Consider the following 19,062-nt stretch of genomic DNA (forward strand, 5'->3'; position numbering starts at 1 on the left):
GCACCAAGCAACAAAGAAGGATGTTGTGGTCGCGCTGCGGCTCCGAGGGGTATAGTCGTATGATATCTGCCCCTGATACAAGGCTTTTGTTCTTCACATTCCCTGTGTGGTTAGAAGTTAGAACAAGAAGTCTGGAGAACACCGTCATAGAGGAGCCATAGAAGAGTCGATGGTGACAAGAGAATAAACAAGAACATCTCATAATGGTCTCCAACCTGTGAAAATAATATGGCTGACCTCACAAGATCGCGATCAGATGTTGGTAGTGATAGAAATCTACGTCAGCTTGGTCTCTGTGGTTTACGACCAATTAGTACGTTACTGTGAAAACTGACCATACTGAAAATATCCTGATCCTATGACGTCCTGCTGGTGAGACCTCCAGTGAACGGCTGTAATCTAGAGGAGAACCTGGCCGCGAGTGTTCAATTCTCCTGCAGTGCCAACACAGGGCGGATGAAATATTACACTGTGTCCAGTAAATTCAATGGGTTGTCTAGATCTGGTTGACAGGACAGGTCCTCCACAGGAAGAGATACTCTTTGTAGATGCTCTCCAGTTTTGGATGTCCATTGAAATGGCTGCCGTTCTTCTAGCTCCAGTTCGGTTGTTCAATACTCCCAAATCCTAGCGCTAGTTGGGTTCAGGGTCAGTATTGTAGATTGGGGTTTAGCTCTGGGGACAGTGAGGGTCAGTGGTGTCCAAGGCTAGGGTAAGAGTTAGGATGACTTGTTCTTCTCTGTTTGGTATCATCATTGACCTGTTGTTGCCAACATCATCTATCTCAGCCATCATCCGACATCATCTCAATGCGATTTCCTGCCAAATCTCGACCTCTAGTATAACCTGTTTCCTGTTTTATGGGCACCGAGTGGTAGACCCGCTTTCCTACCAAACTGGTTTGATTTTGGTCACCTCTAATGGTGTCGTCCCAGCAGACTCTCATTCAGGACTTCGCTGCGGGGACTATTCCAGGTTGATACCTCCTAAGGTGGTCCCAGTGTTGGTGGCAGCTGACCAAGTAGGACAGGAACTATACACCAAAGTATCAGACAAGCAAATAGTGTGAATATAAACTAAAATCAGAGTTAAAACAGACAGGAGTTCAGGACTGGTAACAGAGACTCCATATAACAGAGGCCGGGATTAACATAGGAATCCAAGACAGGGCATCAAGGTATGTAGCACAGGTACATATATAACAGATGGCCACAAGTAGCAGAGGTATAGCAGAAGCCTGTAGGCCAAACATTCAGAACAGAAGGCCTGTAGGCCACAAGTAGCAGAGGTATAGCAGTAACCTGTAGGCCAAACATTCAGAACAGAAGGCCTGTAGGACAGAGGAAACATGTATAACAGATGCCTGAAAGCCACAAGTAGACCGGGTATAGCAGAAACCTGTAGGCTAAACATTCATAGCAGAAGGCCTGTAGCCCACAAGTAGACCAGGTCTAGTAGAAGCCTATAGGACAAACATTCTTAACAGAAGGACTGTAGGCCACAAGTAGACCACGTATAGTAGAAGCCTGTAGGACAAACATTATAACAGAAGGCCTGTAGGCCACAAGTAGACCAGGTATAGCAGAAACTTGTAGGCCAAACATTATAACAGAAGTCTTGTAGGCCACAAGTAGACCAGGTCTAGTAGAAGCCTGTGGGACAAATTTTCAGAACAGAAGGACTGTAGGCCACAAGTAGACCAGGTCTAGTAGAAGCCTGTAGGCCAAACATTAGAATAGAAGGCCTGTAGGCCACAAATAGACCAGGTATAGCAGAAACATGTAGGCCACACATTCAGAACAGAAGGCCTGTAGGCCACAAGTAGACCAGGTATGGCAGAAGCATGTAGGACAAACATTCAGAACAGAAGGCCTGTAGGCCACAAGTAGACCAGGTATAGCAGAAACTTGTAGGCCAAACATTATAACAAGGACAGTAGGCCACAAGTAGACCAGGTATAGTAGAAGCCTGTAGGATAAACATTCATAACAGAAGGCCTGTAGACCACAAGTAGACCAGGTATAGTAGAAGCCTGTAGGATAAACATTATAACAGAAGGACTGTAGGCCACAAGTAGATCAGGTATAGCAGAAGCCTGTAGGACAAACATTCTTAACAGAAAACCTGTAGGCCACAAGTAGCAGAGGTGTAGCAGAAGCTCGTAGGTCAAACATTCCTAGCAGAAGGCTTGTAAGTTGCAGGTAGCAGAGATACAAATATGGCAGAAGGACAAGTGTCCAAACATACCAGGCAGAAGGAAAAATGTGCCCACACAGGAACAAATACATCCACACAGATAGGGATATGTGTCAAAGGGACAAAATCAGACAGAAACATACCACAGACATACAGACAGGATAGTGTGTGCCCCGAAAACAGATCATTAAACAGACAACTGAAACACTGCTCAGTCAAGGCGTAGCTGGAGAATCTGACATATACACAGACAGACAAGGATTGGCAGGGAGAAGCTTAGCAGGTTGCACACTAAACAGGAAACAGGAGCACTCACAGAGGTAACCTGGTGTCTAGGTCTGCTGGGAACGGTAGTACCCTGACAAACACTGAGCACCAGGGTTCCAATCTGCATTGCTGATATGTGCTGGATATATTGCTTCTGGCCATCCGTTACGCCATTCAGCCCCATTGTAAGTCCGCGGGTACCTACATTGTTTTAACAGGACCTGGAAAAGGCGACTGTTATAGATGAAGTCAGCTCTGAGGTCTGTGATATAGTCCGTATAACACTGCTGTGTGAACACTGCCTAATAATAAGAAGGGTTGTTGTCTCCAGCCCAGATCTACAATATCATGCAGAATTTCACAAGAGCAGACACACTTTGTGCACATGTAGGTTATTACATCTGTGGTTTGGAGCTGATTTCGATTTATTTCTTACTTGGAATTTCCCTTTGCACATTTACGCACGTGGTTTGGGGATTTCTTTTTCATTTTTTTACAGATTTCCTCATTTAGCTTTGTTAACCTATTGCTATATGTGCAGGTTCACACTATACATAGTCTGCTGTCTGTCTGCTTGTCACAGTAATTTATTATGTGTGATATATAGGGTGTACGATACGTTAGAACTGGTAATATCTCGCTCCTATAGGACTGTATTATACTATGTCACCATATGTTTCCTGTAGTATTCCCGGGACTGCTCCATTGTCTTGGATCTTTTTATATCCACTCCCTTCTCTCTGTTTCACCTGGTTTATTTTATTACTACTTTAGGTTTTTTTGTTAGAGAATTGATTTACACCTTTGGTGGGCATTATTCTTTCTTATATTGGTACTGATTTGTTGCAGTGAAGAACCAAAGCATTTATATGGAGAAATATGGAGGTCTACGGGGGACTACAGAAGTCTATGGGGGACTACTGAAGTCTATGGGGGAACTATGGAAGTCTATAGGGGGACTAAGGAAATCTATGGGGGGGGGCCTATGGAAGTCTATAGGGGACTAAGAAGGTCTATGGGCTACTATGGAAGTTTATGGGGGACTATTGAAGGCTATGGGGTGACTATGGAAGTCTACGAGAGGACTATGGAAGTCTATAGGGGCTACGTGGGACTATGGAAATCTATGAGGGGACTATGAAAGTCTATGAAGAACTATGGAAGTCTATGGGGGAATGATAGAAGTCTATGGGGGACTATGGAAGTCTGGGAGACTATGAAAGTCTATAAGGGAACTATGGACATCTATGGGGGGATTACGGAAGTCTATGGGAGACTATTAAAGTCTATGGGGGACTATGGAAGTCCATAGAGAGGACTATGGAAGTCTATAGGAGTATTATGAAAGTCTATGGGGTACCATGGAAGTCTATGGGGGATGATTGAAGTCTATGGGAGACTATGGAAGTCTATGGAAGACTAATGTAGAATGGAGCAAATGAGCAGGGAGAAGAGGAGAGGTATGGAAAGGTGGGTGAAAAACCATCGTACTTAGGCTTAGAGATATATATAACAGGCCGCTTTATTATCTCTACAGTTTCTACGTTAATATAGGGAAGAAGTTTCTATGTCCCCAAGCATTCAAAAAGCAGAAAAGTATAGAATACTGAGGGTGATGACATTTCTGTAGAGATGAGGCCACAGGAATATACATATACATTATATATATAGTTATGAGACAGTAGAGCCGGTCGTCACGCTGTCTGCTTCATTCGCCTGTATGGCTTTGTTCTTCTCCAGTATGTCCTGGATGTCCTGCAATAATCCAAAATGTTCCTTAGCATTACTACATTAAAAACCAATTGCACATGCTAGTTAAAGGAGTGGCCACAGATTATAAAACATGGCTGCTTTATTGTAAAAACAGCGCCACATCTGTCCACAGGTTGTGCGTGGTATTGCAGCTCAGACGATTTCATTGCTATGCATCAAGTTGCAGTACCAGACAGAAGCCATGGACAGGCTGAGAGAACATCCATGTCTTTCTAATGCTGTAGAACCCTTCAAGGTATTTCTCTGTTCTGTAAATAAACAATCAATAAAATAAAAATTTAAAAAAGAATGTTATTACTACGTCCACATCACCGGTTCTAGCCCTGCCCCCGCTACAACGAGTAGGAGCTTCTTCCCCTCTGGTGGATTCGACCTATCCTGCATTACATAGACAGTCAAGCGATGTGAATGGACACTGTGTAATACTTCATTTTCCCTGTGGGGGCACTGCAGGGCAACTGATCACTTGCTGATAGGCTTCTCTTCACATTAGAGCTGATCACTGGGAAGTCCCAGCAGGGGGAAATGTTATGATCTACCTATCATCAAGGGTCCCTTCTCACAAGTAAGGGTTATAGGACCCCTTTAGGGAACAAGCAGAGGAAGTAAATTACTCACCGAGAATTTATAAAGCTGACAATCTCCAACAAGCTCATGAAAAATGGGGTGTCTCAGGAGAGCAGAAAGGGGCACGCACCCCAAAGGATCTGGGCTCATCTCATTGAAAATGTTCTTGATTATCTGAAAAAGAAAGGAAATGCTAAAATTTATGCAAAAAACCCCAAAAAAACATATCAAAATATTACACAAAATTTCTGCTGCAGAATTGGGTGGAAATCTACAAATCTGTTTCTCAATATGTATGTTGAATACTGCAAAAGGTGGAAATGTTGCAACAAATCTAAAAATCTCCAGCACGGGCTAAAACCTGCACTGACTTTTATGCCATGTGTGAATGGAGCTTTGTAAAGGCCCCACTGGGTTATTTTCAGTGCAGGGTCTATGCCAAAAACTGCATAAATCCACCTCGTCTGAACAGGGTATAGGACCGAGATGGCAAACCTATGGCGCAGGTGCCGGAGTGGCACTCTGAGCCCTGTCTGCGGGAACTCATCTGTGGAACAGATTATAATGCGGAGGGACCACTGTGGAGCAAATTGTACTGTGTGGGGGCCATTGTGAAGCAGATTATAATGTGTGGGGGCCATTGTGGAGCAAATTGTACTGTGTGCGGGCTACTGTGGAGCAGATTATACTGTGTGGGCGCCACTGTGGAGCAGATTATACTGTGTGGGGACCACTGTGGAGCAGATTATACTGTGTGGGTGCCACTGTGGAGCAAATTGTACTGTGTGCGGGCTACTGTGGAGCAGATTATACTGTGTGGGCGCCACTGAGGAGCAGATTATACTGTGTGGGGACCACTGTGGAGCAGAATATACTTTGTGGGGGTCACTGTGGAGCAGATTATACTGTGTGAGCGCCACTGTGGAGCAGATTATACTGTGTGGGTGCCACTGAAGAGCAGATTATACTGTGTGGGGACCACTGTGCAGCAGATTATACTGTGTGGTGGTCACTATGGAGCAGATTATACTGTGTGGGTGCCACTGAAGAGCAGATTATACTGTGTGGGGACCACTGTGCAGCAGATTATACTGTGTGGTGGTCACTATGGAGCAGATTATACTGTGTGGGTGCCACTGAAGAGCAGATTATACTGTGTGGGGACCACTGTGCAGCAGATTATACTGTGTGGTGGTCACTGTGGAGCAGATTGTACTGTGTGGAGGCCACTGTGGAGCAGATTGTACTGTGTGGAGGCCACTGTGGAGCACATTGTACTGTGTGGAGGCCACTGTGGAGCAGACAGGACTGTGTGCGGGCTACTATGAAGCAGATTGTACTGTGTGGGGACCCTTTACTATCTATATCACACAGTATCTGTTTTATAGCAGACATGTGATATTATTACAGGTCACAATAACATTGCAGAGTCCTGTAAAACAGATCTGTGTGATGTAAATAGAGAACATTAATTGTTCAAAATTATACCAAATGCAGTACAAAGTTGTTTGTATACTTCAAAGCTCAGAAACGCCCCATTTAAGCGACCATATATTGCGGGTCCATAATTGTGGATCTGCACAGTATTAAGGTTAAATTGCCATGTTGCCACTTTGTGATAAATTAGTGTGTTTTGGGATGCAGTTTGGGCACTCGGTCTCTGAAAGGTTCTCCATCACTGCTCTGTGTCTTTCTTATACTTACCCACAGCTGTGTCCATAAATGGATCGATATCCATCAGACCCTGGACACAAATTATGACCCTAAGACCAGGGACAGGCACTTCCCCTGACATGGGGGGATATTGGGGTACCCCGCAACAGAACTTTCTAGAAGAATCTCACCTTGTGATAATTATTTGCTTCCCTTCCCAGCTGGTGAAACCTATGAGTGTCTCCATCATCTCCTGCGCCATGTTGGAAGACTCGCAGAACATCCTGCAGTGAGATAGTGGACTGGTCCGTGTTTGGGGCGATGTCCTCCTCCTCATTCCTTATGATCCTCTCCTTATTCTCGTCTATGGCGTCCATGGCTGGAAGAGACTGAGAAATATCTGTATGAGAAGGGGGAGCTCCATACACTGTATACTATAGTCCCTTGAATACTAAAAGAATGGCTACAAAAGGAATGGGAACTTTAACTGTGGTAGCCTATTCCGGGATTTATATGGGAATTTTGGGGGACAATCCTCGGCCATATTTGGTACCTTTACAAGCAGATTATCATTGGCAGGCCTCAGGACCGGTCTACCGATGGTGACGCTTAATGCTCTGTAGAATCCTTCCATGGGGTCCAGGTGAGAAGCAAAATAAAGCAACATATCGGTGTAGTCCAGACAAGGAGCCTGCGCGCTGTCTGCAAACAGCTCAAAGAAGAACTAAAAGAATCAAGAAGAAAGAACAATGTCTCATCACCGCATTACGGACACTTCTGGAAATTCAGTTCTCTATTTTAGGGTAACCATTTGCCTTATATGATGTGAGACCTGAAACTAGAGATGGGTGAACCTCCCAATATTTGTTTAGAGTTTGGTTGGCTCGGATTCATTTCGAGTTAAACAACATTGTAACAAACTAGCAGAGAGGTTTTCACAGCAGTTGCTGATGTATCCAATCTAGACAATGCTCTGTGAGCTCAAAAGCCTGGACTATACACTGATACATTGTATCCCGTCTAGACAATGCTCTGTGAGCTCAACAGCCTGGACTCCACACTGATACACTGTATCCCATCTAGATAATGCTCTGTGACCTCAACAGCCTGGACTCCACACTGATACATTGTATCCCGTCTAGACAATGCTCTGTGAGCTCAACAGCCTGGACTCCACACTGATACACTGTATCCCATCTAGACAATGCTCTGTGAGCTCAACAGCCTGGACTCCACACTGATACATTGTATCCCGTCTAGACAATGCTCTGTGAGCTCAACAGCCTGGACTCCACACTGATACATTGTAACCAACTAGCAGAGAGATCTGAGCAGCTGCTGCTGATGGATCCAGTCTAGACAATGCTCTGTGAGCTCAACAGTCTGGACTCCACACTGATACATTGTATCCCGTCTAGACAATGCTCTGTGAGCTCAACAGCCTGGACTCCACACTGATACACTGTATCCCATCTAGACAATGCTCTGTGAGCTCAACAGCCTGGACTCCACACTGATACATTGTATCCCGTCTAGACAATGCTCTGTGAGCTCAACAGCCTGGACTCCACACTGATACATTGTAACAAACTAGCAGAGAGATCTGAGCAGCTGCTGCTGATGGATCCAGTCTAGACAATGCTCTGTGAGCTCAACAGCCTGGATTCCAGACTTCTAGTGAACCTGCTGCTGAGGAGTTTAGCTCACAGAGCATTGTGGATACAAATGTAGCATACCTTCAGCTGTCACAAGTATTAGGCCTGTACTGTCCTCCACTGACGGCAGATCACATACGACATATCAGGTCACTAATTTACAGTCACGTGAGATTTTATTTCTCAGTCTCCCTAGGAGGATAACACCACAATAATGGCTGCCATGGTTATTACCACTAATTTTCTGGCTGTCTTTTTATTCCCCTTATTTAAAGATGTTTTCTGAGACCACAGGATAGGTCACCAGTACCTGATCGATGGGGGCCTGACACCCGTACCCCACACTGATCAGCTGGTTTGGCTGCTGAAAGCCATATACAAGGTATAAGGTCTACTCCCATTCATGCTATTGATGTGAATGGGAGTAGAGTTGCAGCAAACTAGTGCCCCGACTACAGTGTACATCTCCGTACACTGTATACAGCTTCTTGCTCTGTACACTGTAGTTGTAATGCCCGAAACTGCAGCTCTGCTCTCATTCACTTCCACCCATATACTTTGTATATAACTTATGGTGCCCATATCAGCTGATCAGTGCAGGTTCCTGGTGTCAGACCCCATCACTATGCTGTGGATAGGTCATCAGTATCCATTACTTTTGGGTCTTGGACTAGCCCTTTAAGTAGATAATTCCCATGAAATTCACAACTAGTGGTCCTTACAATATACGGTCACTGGTGTATACGGTATATACCCTTATAAGATGCTCCAGTCTATTAAAAGGCAGACATTCTGTTGGGTCTTCAGGTTCAGTTTCTTCAGTTTTTCCTGTAAACCATAGCTCCACCTAATGGAGAGAAGACAAAGAAAACCGCAGAGTCTAATGACAAACTCAGCTCGGCTACACCTATACATTAAAGGGACGCTGTTATATATTGTATCAGTCACCTGACGGTATTGCTCTTCATAGACAGTGCCACATCCCGTGTCGTCTACAGCCTTGAATCCTTGTAGGGTCTGCAGGAGCTGCAGCAGAGACGGGTACGGCCAGGGAAAAGAAGCCGATAATAAGAACTTTCGCCAGTTTACGGAATCCGAGCCGTCTGATAGGGCGGAGGTGATCGCCTGGATCTGTAACGCAAGTGGATTAGCATCGACATGGTGGAGTGTATTGCGCACCTTTCAAATTACATTGGGAAATTGCTTTAAGGGTTTTTTTGGGACTGAGCTATCTTTAGGGTATGTGTTCAGCGGGGGTCCGACTAATGGGACCACCACAGATCAGACGATTGAAGAGGTTGCAGCATTTAAATGAATGCTGTGGTTTCTACCAAGCACAGTGATGTACTGTATAGTGTCTTGAATGGGACTGAGCTGCTGTTGTACCATGTGACTGATGAATGTGATGTCATCGGGAGGCGTCCACAGTGCTTGCGGGCACTGCAGTCTCTTCAAACAGCTGATCGGCAGGTGTCTCGGGTGTCAGATCTCCACCAATCACATACTGATGCCTAGGGTTGAGCGATCGTGTTCGGAAAAGATCGGATTCCGATCGGTGATTGAGAAAATTTCACGATCGCGATCGGAATTCTGAACACAATCTATTTAGGTGGGATCAAGATCGAGGATTATTTCCCTACTATTTCCCCTTAGCCTTCACACTGAGTATATAGTGTATACTCAGTGTGAAGGCTCCGCTGCAGTTCCATAGGAATGAATGGAAGCAGCCGGCACACAGCCTTAACCCCCTGCGCGCCGGCTGCCTCCATTCATTCTAAAGGGAGACTAAACTAACATGTCTCGTAGCTACTTACCTGCTTAAGATGGCTGTTCCGGTGTTCTTCTCGCTGCTACTCCACGCTGCAGTCTTCTTTGCCTCACTGCCCCGCCTCTCAGGTTAGTGTTTAAAGAGCTAGGAAGGCGGGGCTTTTGGCTTAGGAGAGTGTGGGCGGGTACAGGGCGGGGAGATGTGACTTCTCCCCTCCCAGTACCCGCCCACACTCTCCTAACCTGGGAGGCAGGGGGCAGCGAGGCAAAGAAGAGCAGCGTGGAGCGGCAGCAAGGCGAAGAAGAACACTGGGCACCGTAGCAGCCATCTCTGCAGGTAAGTGGACACCAGGGGGGACTAAGTAGCCAGAGGATGAAAAAAAAATCCTCTGGCTACTTAGTGATTCACTACAAAGCGTGGATTGTAACAATTAAAGCGTTTAATTGTTAGATTCCATGCTGTATAGTGAATAGGATTGCTTTTAAAATCCGATCTCCAATTAATAAAAAAAATCCCATTGACTTGCATTGGGATCGGAATTGGGATCGAGATCGGGTTCGAATGAAAAATGATCGGAAATCGGATTTTAAAATCGATCCTGAAAAGTCAAGATCAGCTCAACCCTACTGATGACCTCTCCTAAGCATCGGTCATCAATGTGTAAGTTTTGGAAACCCTCTTTAAAGTGACTGTCCACCCTATAACACAGTCTAATATTCTGGGCTGATACAGTGCATGATCCAATTCTGAGAATCAGGAGCCACCAGTAGAGGGAGCTCAAGGTAGAGTTCAATAATAATACAGTATACCACAAGTTCCTTAGCTCCCCCCTAGTGGTGAATGTTGTCATTAACTATATGTCCATGCAAGAATAATGGACCTAAAAACATAACGGTGGACATCCCCTTTAAGGATAATTTGCACAAGCCTTTAGACGCAGCATAGAGTTCAGCGATACACATGTAACTACACTGGGCGGTGTTAGCTAGATTCTTGCGGTATTTGGGCAATCCATGGGCACCATCTTACATAACACCGGCCCTGTTCATTTGTCCCCGGCTATTCCAAGGAACGCGGAAATGGTCCAGAAATGTCTCCTCACCTCAGATAATGACAGATGCATCCAGACGTCTGGGAGCGCATCGTCCCCGAGAGTCACCGATGTCAGATCCAACAAAATATCCGAGAACAACTTACTGGTCATCAGCCCTAGAGGAAGTAAATACAATGTAATATAGAGAATGTGCCCTACAAATAGAAAACCACACATCTTGTGATAAGTGTGTGATAGGAGACAGCGCCCCCCATAGACGACACAGGAGAGGTAGCAGAGCTCAGTCCTCTTTGTAGAGGGCTATAACATCTAGTAACATGGCTGCACATTGACCTGGATATATAACTCACCATTAGGAGCCACCTGCAAAAATTGCTTGTGTAGTCGGCGCAGTTGCGATATGGTGAGGCTCGGCCCGACAGAGGTCTCCACCACTGGGGGTCTCGGCTGGGGTGCGGGATCGGGGATCACTTTTATATCTGAATTTATGTAGAAATCGGTCTGCTCCAGCACCAGCTCATACTGGATCTTGGTGTTGGTTTCGACGCAGTGATGAGCAATCTGAACCAGCTTGCCGATACTGTGGATACAGAGGGATCGCGGTGAGTGGTATACAGGACTGTATGGAGGGGGATATATATATAGCATTCACCTTTATGTTATACTCTATACTTTAATTGTCGCCTCGCAACAAGCTGTGCATTTAGTAGGTGACTACTCCGTAGTCCACGTCACCAGTAAAGCTGCTGGACTATCCCCAACCCCGAGCATTACGCCCCAGTACCCACCACTATAACACCATAAACCTGCCCCGCTGATTGCTGTACCTTGACATCTCGGCTAGAAATCGCGCCCCCAGCCACATGTCCATGTCTTTATACGCCTGCTCCGACCTTGTCACCAACTCCTGGCACATGTCTAGGGCCTTCACTTTTATCAGTTCCAGTCTGGAGGTCACCGAGGCCTCTGAACAGAGAAGGTTAAAAAATACTCAGTAAAAGGCACTAATAGTATATACCATATAAGACATAGGGGGCGCTGCTGAGATGCTTTCTGCTATACAGAACAGATGGGGTTAGGGCAAAATGGCTGTATAGGAATAGGGCCAGGTGTGTATGGGAGTCATTATGGGGGTAATATACTGTGTGTAGGAGTCACTATGGGGGTAATATACTGTGTGTATGGGAGTCACTATGGGGGTAATATACTGTATGTGGGAGTCACTATGGGGGTAATATACTGTGTATGGGAGTCACTATGGGGGTAATATACTGTGTGTATGGGAGTCACTATGGGGTAATATACTGTATATGGGAGTCACTATGGGGGTAATATACTGTGTGTATGGGAGTCACTATGGGGGTAATATGCTGTGTGTATGGGAGTCACTATGGGGGTAATATACTGTGTGTATGGGAGCCACTATGGGGGTAATATACTGTGTGTACGGGAGTCACTATGGGGGTAATATACTGTGTGTAGGAGTCACTATGGGGGTAATATACTGTTCGTAGGAGTCACTATGGGGGTAATATACTGTATGTGGGAGTCACTATGGGGGTAATATACTGTGTGTATGGGAGTCACTATGGGGGTAATATACTGTGTGTAGGAGTCACTATGGGGGTAATATACTGTATGTGGGAGTCATTATGGGGGTAATATACTGTGTGTAGGAGTCACTATGGGGGTAATATACTGTTCGTAGGAGTCACTATGGGGGTAATATACTGTATGTGGGAGTCACTATGGGGGTAATATACTGTATGTGGGAGTCACTATGGGGGTAATATACTGTGTGTAGGAGTCACTATGGGGGTAATATACTGTGTGTATGGGAGTCACTATGGAGGTAATATACTGTGTGTAGGAGTCACTATGGGGGTAATATACTGTATGTGGGAGTCACTATGGGGGTAATATACTGTATGTGGGAGTCACTATGGGGGTAATATACTGTGTGTAGGAGTCACTATGGGGGTAATATACTGTGTGTAGGAGTCACTATGGGGTAATATACTGTGTGTATGGGAGTCACTATGGGGGTAATATACTGTATGTGGGAGTCACTATGGGGGTAATATACTGTGTGTATGGGAGTCACTATGGGGGTAATATACTGTATGTGGGAGTCACTATGGGGGTAATATACTGTGTGTATGGGAGTCACTATGGGGGTAATATACTGTGTGTAGGAGTCACTATGGGAGTAATATACTGTGTATGGGAGTCACTATGGGGGTAATATACTGTGTGTATGGGAGTCACTATGGGGGTAATATACTGTATGTGGGAGTCACTATGGGGGTAATATACTGTGTGTATGGGAGTCACTATGGGGGTAATATACTGTATGTGGGAGTCACTATGGGGGTAATATACTGTGTGTATGGGAGTCACTATGGGGGTAATATACTGTGTGTAGGAGTCACTATGGGGGTAATATACTGTGTGTAGGAGTCACTATGGGGGTAATATACTGTGTGTAGGAGTCACTATGGGGGTAATATACTGTATGTGGGAGTCACTATGGGGGTAATATACTGTGTATGGGAGTCACTATGGGGGTAATATACTGTGTGTATGGGAGTCACTATGGGGGTAATATACTGTGTGTAGGAGTCACTATGGGGGTAATATACTGTGTGTATGGGAGTCACTATGGGGGTAATATACTGTATGTGGGAGTCACTATGGGGGTAATATACTGTATGTGGGAGTCATTATGGGGGTAATATACTGTGTATGGGAGTCACTATGGGGGTAATATACTGTGTGTATGGGAGTCACTATGGGGTAATATACTGTATGTAGGAGTCACTATGGGGGTAATATACTGTGTGTAGGAGTCACTATGGGGGTAATATGCTGTGTGTATGGGAGTCACTATGGGGGTAATATACTGTGTGTATGGGAGTCACTATGGGGGTAATATACTGTGTGTAGGAGTCACTATGGGGGTAATATACTGTGTGTTTAGGAGTCACTATGGGGGTAATATACTGTGTGTATGGGAGTCACTATGGGGGTAATACGCTGTGTGTATGGGAGTCACTATGGGGGTAATATACTGTGTGTAGGAGTCACTATGGGGGTAATATACTGTGTGTATGGGAGTCACTATGGGGGTAATATACTGTATGTGGGAGTCACTATGGGGGTAATATACTGTGTGTAGGAGTCACTATGGGGGTAATATACTGTGTGTATGGGAGTCACTATGGGGGTAATATACTGTGTGTTTAGGAGTCACTATGGGGGTAATATACTGTGTGTATGGGAGTCACTATGGGGGTAATACGCTGTGTGTATGGGAGTCACTATGGGGGTAATATACTGTGTGTAGGAGTCACTATGGGGGTAATATACTGTGTGTATGGGAGTCACTACGAGGGCATTATACTGTATGTGGGAGTCACTATGGGGGCATTATACTGTATGCGGGAGTCACTACGAGGGCATTATATTGTGTGTAGGGAACTAATGGGTATTACACTGAACTGTGTGGGCACTAAGGGGGCGTCAAAATGTGCAGGGAGCATTATATTATGTGGGGGCACTAAGTGAGCCATATACTGAATGGGGACCACTATGGGGTCATTATACTGTCTGAGCGGCACTAAGGGAGAATCATACTGTATAGTAGACATTAAGGGGGCATCATATTGTATGGGAAGAAATGACAGGAATCATACGATATAGGGTGCAGTGAAGGGCATCGTATTGTATGAGGACACTAATGAGTAATATACTGAATGGGGACCACTAATGGGTCCATTATACTGTGTGGGGGGCACTAAGGGAGAATCATAATGTATAGTAGACATAAGGGTGGTATAATACTATATAGGGGGAACTAAAATGGTATCATATTGTATGGGACTAATTGGGCATTATACTGAACTGGAAGCACTATGGGGGCATTATACTGTTTGGTGGCACTAACTGAGCATCATACTGACGGTATCATACTGAATTGGGAGCTTTATGGTGGGATTATACTGTGTGGGTAGGCACTAAGGGGCATCATACATTATGGGAGGATCTCAGGGAGCATCATACTATATGGGGAACCAGAAGGGGGGGGTCATATTGTGTGTAGGGCATTATACTGAATTGGAAGCACTTAGCAGTAAGGGGGCACCATACTGTTTGGGGGCAGTAAGAAGGCATCACACTGTGTAGAGGTGACTGAGGGGGGCATCATATTACATCGGCTACACAGTGGTATTTGGTTGGTACTACTGGGGTATTAAAGGTATATTTGCTGCTGCTGTGATGATAATATGGGCTCTGCTCGGGCCGACCGTAACGTGCTGCACTGATATACACAGAGGACTGTGCAGGTGTGAACGGTTTCTCACTTCATCAGTGCTCTGCCTAAGGAAATGGTCAGCATGGCACCCCAGGCATTTCGGTGGCTGCCCTCATACTCTCACCCGCAGAAGGACCCCAGTAATGGGCAGGGGAGATACATTAGGATATGGAGGTTATCAGGTAACACACTGTGATATCACTGCCAGGTCTGACACGTACAGCTCTGCTACATCACTACATTAGCACGGTCATGACTTGTCCCCAGCACCGACCTTCACACTCCAGAGCGCTCAGATATTCCTGCTTCATCTTCAGTTTACTTTCCTGTTTCTTCTGCAGCTCTGAGCTGTCCTCGGGGGCCGTGGGTGGAGGTGACGAGGCGGCCGGGCCGGGTGACTTACCCTCTGAAATAAAAAACACATGTAACACCTGCACTGGAGATTATATTCCGTTCAAACCAGGTAAAGCCATAGAACCCCCATAACAATACCCTCCATAGTGCCCCCATCATAATAACAGTCATAGTGCTGCCATCATAATACCATCCATAGTGCCCCCATAACAATACCATCCATAGTGCCCCCATCATAATAACAGTCATAGTGCCGCCATCATAATACCATCCATAGTGCCCCCATAACAATACCAGCCATAGTGACCCCATAACAACCAGCCATAGTGCCCCCATAATACTACCATCCATAGCGCCCCCATCATAATACCATCCATAGTGCCCCCATAATAATACCATCCATAGCGCCCCCATCATAATACCATCCATTGTGCCCCCATAACAATACCCTCCATAGTGCCCCATAATAATACCATCCATTGTGCCCCCATAACAATACCAGCCATAGTGCCCCATAACAATACCCTCCATAGTGCCCCCATAATAATACCATTGATAGTGCCCCCATAATAATACCATCCATAGTGCCCCCATCATAATACCATCCATAGTGCCCCCATAATACCATCCATAGCACCCCCATCATAATACCATCCATAGTGCCCCCATAATAATACCATCCATTGTGCCCCCATAACAATACCAGCCATAGTGCCCCCATAACAATACCATCCATTGTGCCCCCATAACAATATCAGCCATACTGTCGCATAACAATACCAGTCATAGTGCCCCGATAACTAGAGATGAGCGAGTACTGTTCGGATCAGCCAATCCGAACAGCACGCTCCATAGAAATGAATGGATGCACCTGGTACTTCCGCTTTGACGGCGGCCGGCCGCTTAACCCCCCGTGTGCCGGCTACGTCCATTCATATGCGAGCGTGCTGTTCGGATCGGCTGTTACGAACAGTACTCGCTCATCTCTACCGATAACAAGAGTATCCCATAAGCCATAAGATCCCCATAACAATGCCAGCCATAATGCATAACAATACCAGCCATAGTGCCCCCATCACAATACCAGTTATAGTGCCCCCATCATAATACCAGTCATGGCTGGTATTGTTATGGGGGCACAATGGATGGTATTATTATGGGGGCACTATGGATGGTATTATGATGGGGGTGCTATGGATGGTATTATTATGGGGGCACTATGGATGGTATTATGATGGGGGGCACTATGGATGGTATTATTATGGGGGCACTATCAATGGTATTATTATGGGGGCACTATGGAGGGTATTGTTATGGGGGCACAATGGATGGTATTATTATGGGGGCACTATGGTTGGTATTGTTATGGGGGCACTATGGATGGTATTGTTATGGGGGCACTATGGTTGGTATTGTTATGGGGGCACTATGGATGGTATTATTATGGGGGCACTATGGAGGGTATTGTTATGGGGGCACAATGGATGGTATTATGATGGGGGCGCTATGGATGGTATTATTATGGGGGCACTATGGATGGTATTATGATGGGGCGCTATGGATGGTAGTATTATGGGGGCACTATGGCTGGTTGTTATGGGGTCACTATGGCTGGTATTGTTATGGGGGCACTATGGATGGTATTATGATGGCGGCACTATGACTGTTATTATGATGGGGGCACTATGGATGGTATTATGATGCGCACCCATAACAATACAAGCCATAATTCCCCCATAACAATACAAGCTATAGTGCCCCCATAACAATGTCATAGTGCCTCCATAAGAATCTGAGCTATAGTGTCTCCATAACAATGTTAGCAATAGTGTGGCCATAACACCAGCTGTAGTGTCCCCATCACAATGAAGTTCACAGTGCCCCCATAACAATATCTTCATAACAGAGGCAGAAGAATACACAGCTAGCCTTCTCATCTCCTGGGCTAGACATGTCCCATTACTTGAGCTGAAGCTGTGTGCAGCAGTTCTCCATAGTGTGAAGGTTGTAGATATATGATCACAAAAACATTGTTATCCTTAAAACTAAATGCAGTATGTGACAAGATGTTGCCAGCAATATCTGACAGTAGTGTTCCCATAGTTCAGTACTAGTGCCCCATAACAGAGCCAGACGTGCAGGAAATAACGCCCCCATGTGATCAGCCGAGCTATGGACACTCAAAAAAAAGAAGCTGTATGGGGGTCACCTGGATGAGGTCCACCACAATATACATCAGTAGTGATGGTCTCCATCCAGCCCAATACATCCCATAATCCTAGTACTGACATATCCTCCTCATCCTGCAATACGCTCCACTTACCCTTTTTCCTGATAGCAGATTTCTTTTTTGCCCCTTTTTGGCTGCCCCGAGAAGCAGTCTGAGAGGTTTTAACTCTTTCCTTTTCCTTTAGTTCTATCATTTGGCGATCCTTCTCTTCCTCCACCTCCAGTGCTTGTTTTTCAATAGTTACCTGGGGGGCAGAATATCAGAGGTGGAATAAAACAGAGACACAACACAAGGGGCAGATTTACTGATCTTGTGTAATACTTAGATAGTGTAACTCCAATTATAATATAATTTTTCATAAATGGATAGTACAAGAGAATTTAAAAAACTTTGTAAAAGAAAAATGCTCCTTTCTCCATTTATCAGACTCCTGCTTCCATATAAACATGCTTGGAAGAATGTGCTAAACTTATCCAATAGACAGTCTAAGCATAAAGTGTACCTCCAGTTAGTATAGGTTCAGTATATGAAAAAAAATACTTCTTTCTCCATTTTTCAGGTTGCTTTCTCTTTCCTATAAACATACTGTGCTTATTTTACTAAACATGTCCAATAGTTAGACAGTGTAAACAAAGTATATCCTGTACCTAATTGTGATACAACTTTTCATAAATAGTGCAAGCTACTATTAAAAAAATCCCTAAAAGAAAATGCTTCTTTCTCCATTTATCAGACTGCTTCTTCCGTATAAACATGCTGGGGAAAATGTGCTAAACTTGTCCAATAGACAGTCTAAGCCTAAAGTGTACCTCCAGTTATATCTTTTCGTCGATGAATAGTATAAGTTCAGTATAAGAAAAAAAATACTTCTTTCTCCATTTTTCAGGTTGCTTTCCTCTTTCCTATAAACATACTGTGGTAAATTTACTAAACTTGTCCAATAGTTAGACAGTGTAAACAAAGTGTATCTAAGTGTAATACAACTTTTTATAAATAAATAGTACAAGCTATTATAAAAAAAAAAACCCTATAAGAAAATGCTTCTTTCTCCATTTATCAGACTGCTTCTTCTTTCTTTTACCTAACTTATCTAATAGACAGCATAAACATAAAGCATGCCTCCAATTATAATATAATCTTTCACAAATGAATAGCACTAGTGAGTATAAGAAACTTTGTATAGGAAAAATGCTTCTTTCTCCATTTATTAGACTGCTTTCTTCTTTCTTT

General features: G+C 44.7%; 1 protein-coding gene across 1 annotated transcript in view; it reads right to left on the reverse strand.

Moving 5' to 3' along the window:
• Positions 1-4,134: 4,134 nt before the first annotated feature.
• SPEF2 (sperm flagellar 2) overlaps positions 4,135-19,062 on the reverse strand; it is a 78,075-nt gene continuing 63,147 nt past the window's right edge. Inside the window, exons 28-38 of the mRNA XM_075266857.1 lie at positions 17,926-18,076; positions 15,523-15,654; positions 11,761-11,899; positions 11,284-11,513; positions 10,982-11,088; positions 9,060-9,242; positions 8,866-8,958; positions 7,010-7,180; positions 6,648-6,845; positions 4,855-4,977; positions 4,135-4,218 (exon numbers count right to left, since the gene is read on the reverse strand). Coding sequence (XP_075122958.1) covers positions 4,135-4,218; positions 4,855-4,977; positions 6,648-6,845; positions 7,010-7,180; positions 8,866-8,958; positions 9,060-9,242; positions 10,982-11,088; positions 11,284-11,513; positions 11,761-11,899; positions 15,523-15,654; positions 17,926-18,076 — 1,611 coding nt within the window. The remainder of the gene's footprint in view (positions 4,219-4,854; positions 4,978-6,647; positions 6,846-7,009; positions 7,181-8,865; positions 8,959-9,059; positions 9,243-10,981; positions 11,089-11,283; positions 11,514-11,760; positions 11,900-15,522; positions 15,655-17,925; positions 18,077-19,062) is intronic.

The sequence above is a fragment of the Leptodactylus fuscus genome, chromosome 1, assembly GCF_031893055.1.
Source record: "Leptodactylus fuscus isolate aLepFus1 chromosome 1, aLepFus1.hap2, whole genome shotgun sequence".
Classification (NCBI taxonomy): domain Eukaryota; kingdom Metazoa; phylum Chordata; class Amphibia; order Anura; family Leptodactylidae; genus Leptodactylus; species Leptodactylus fuscus.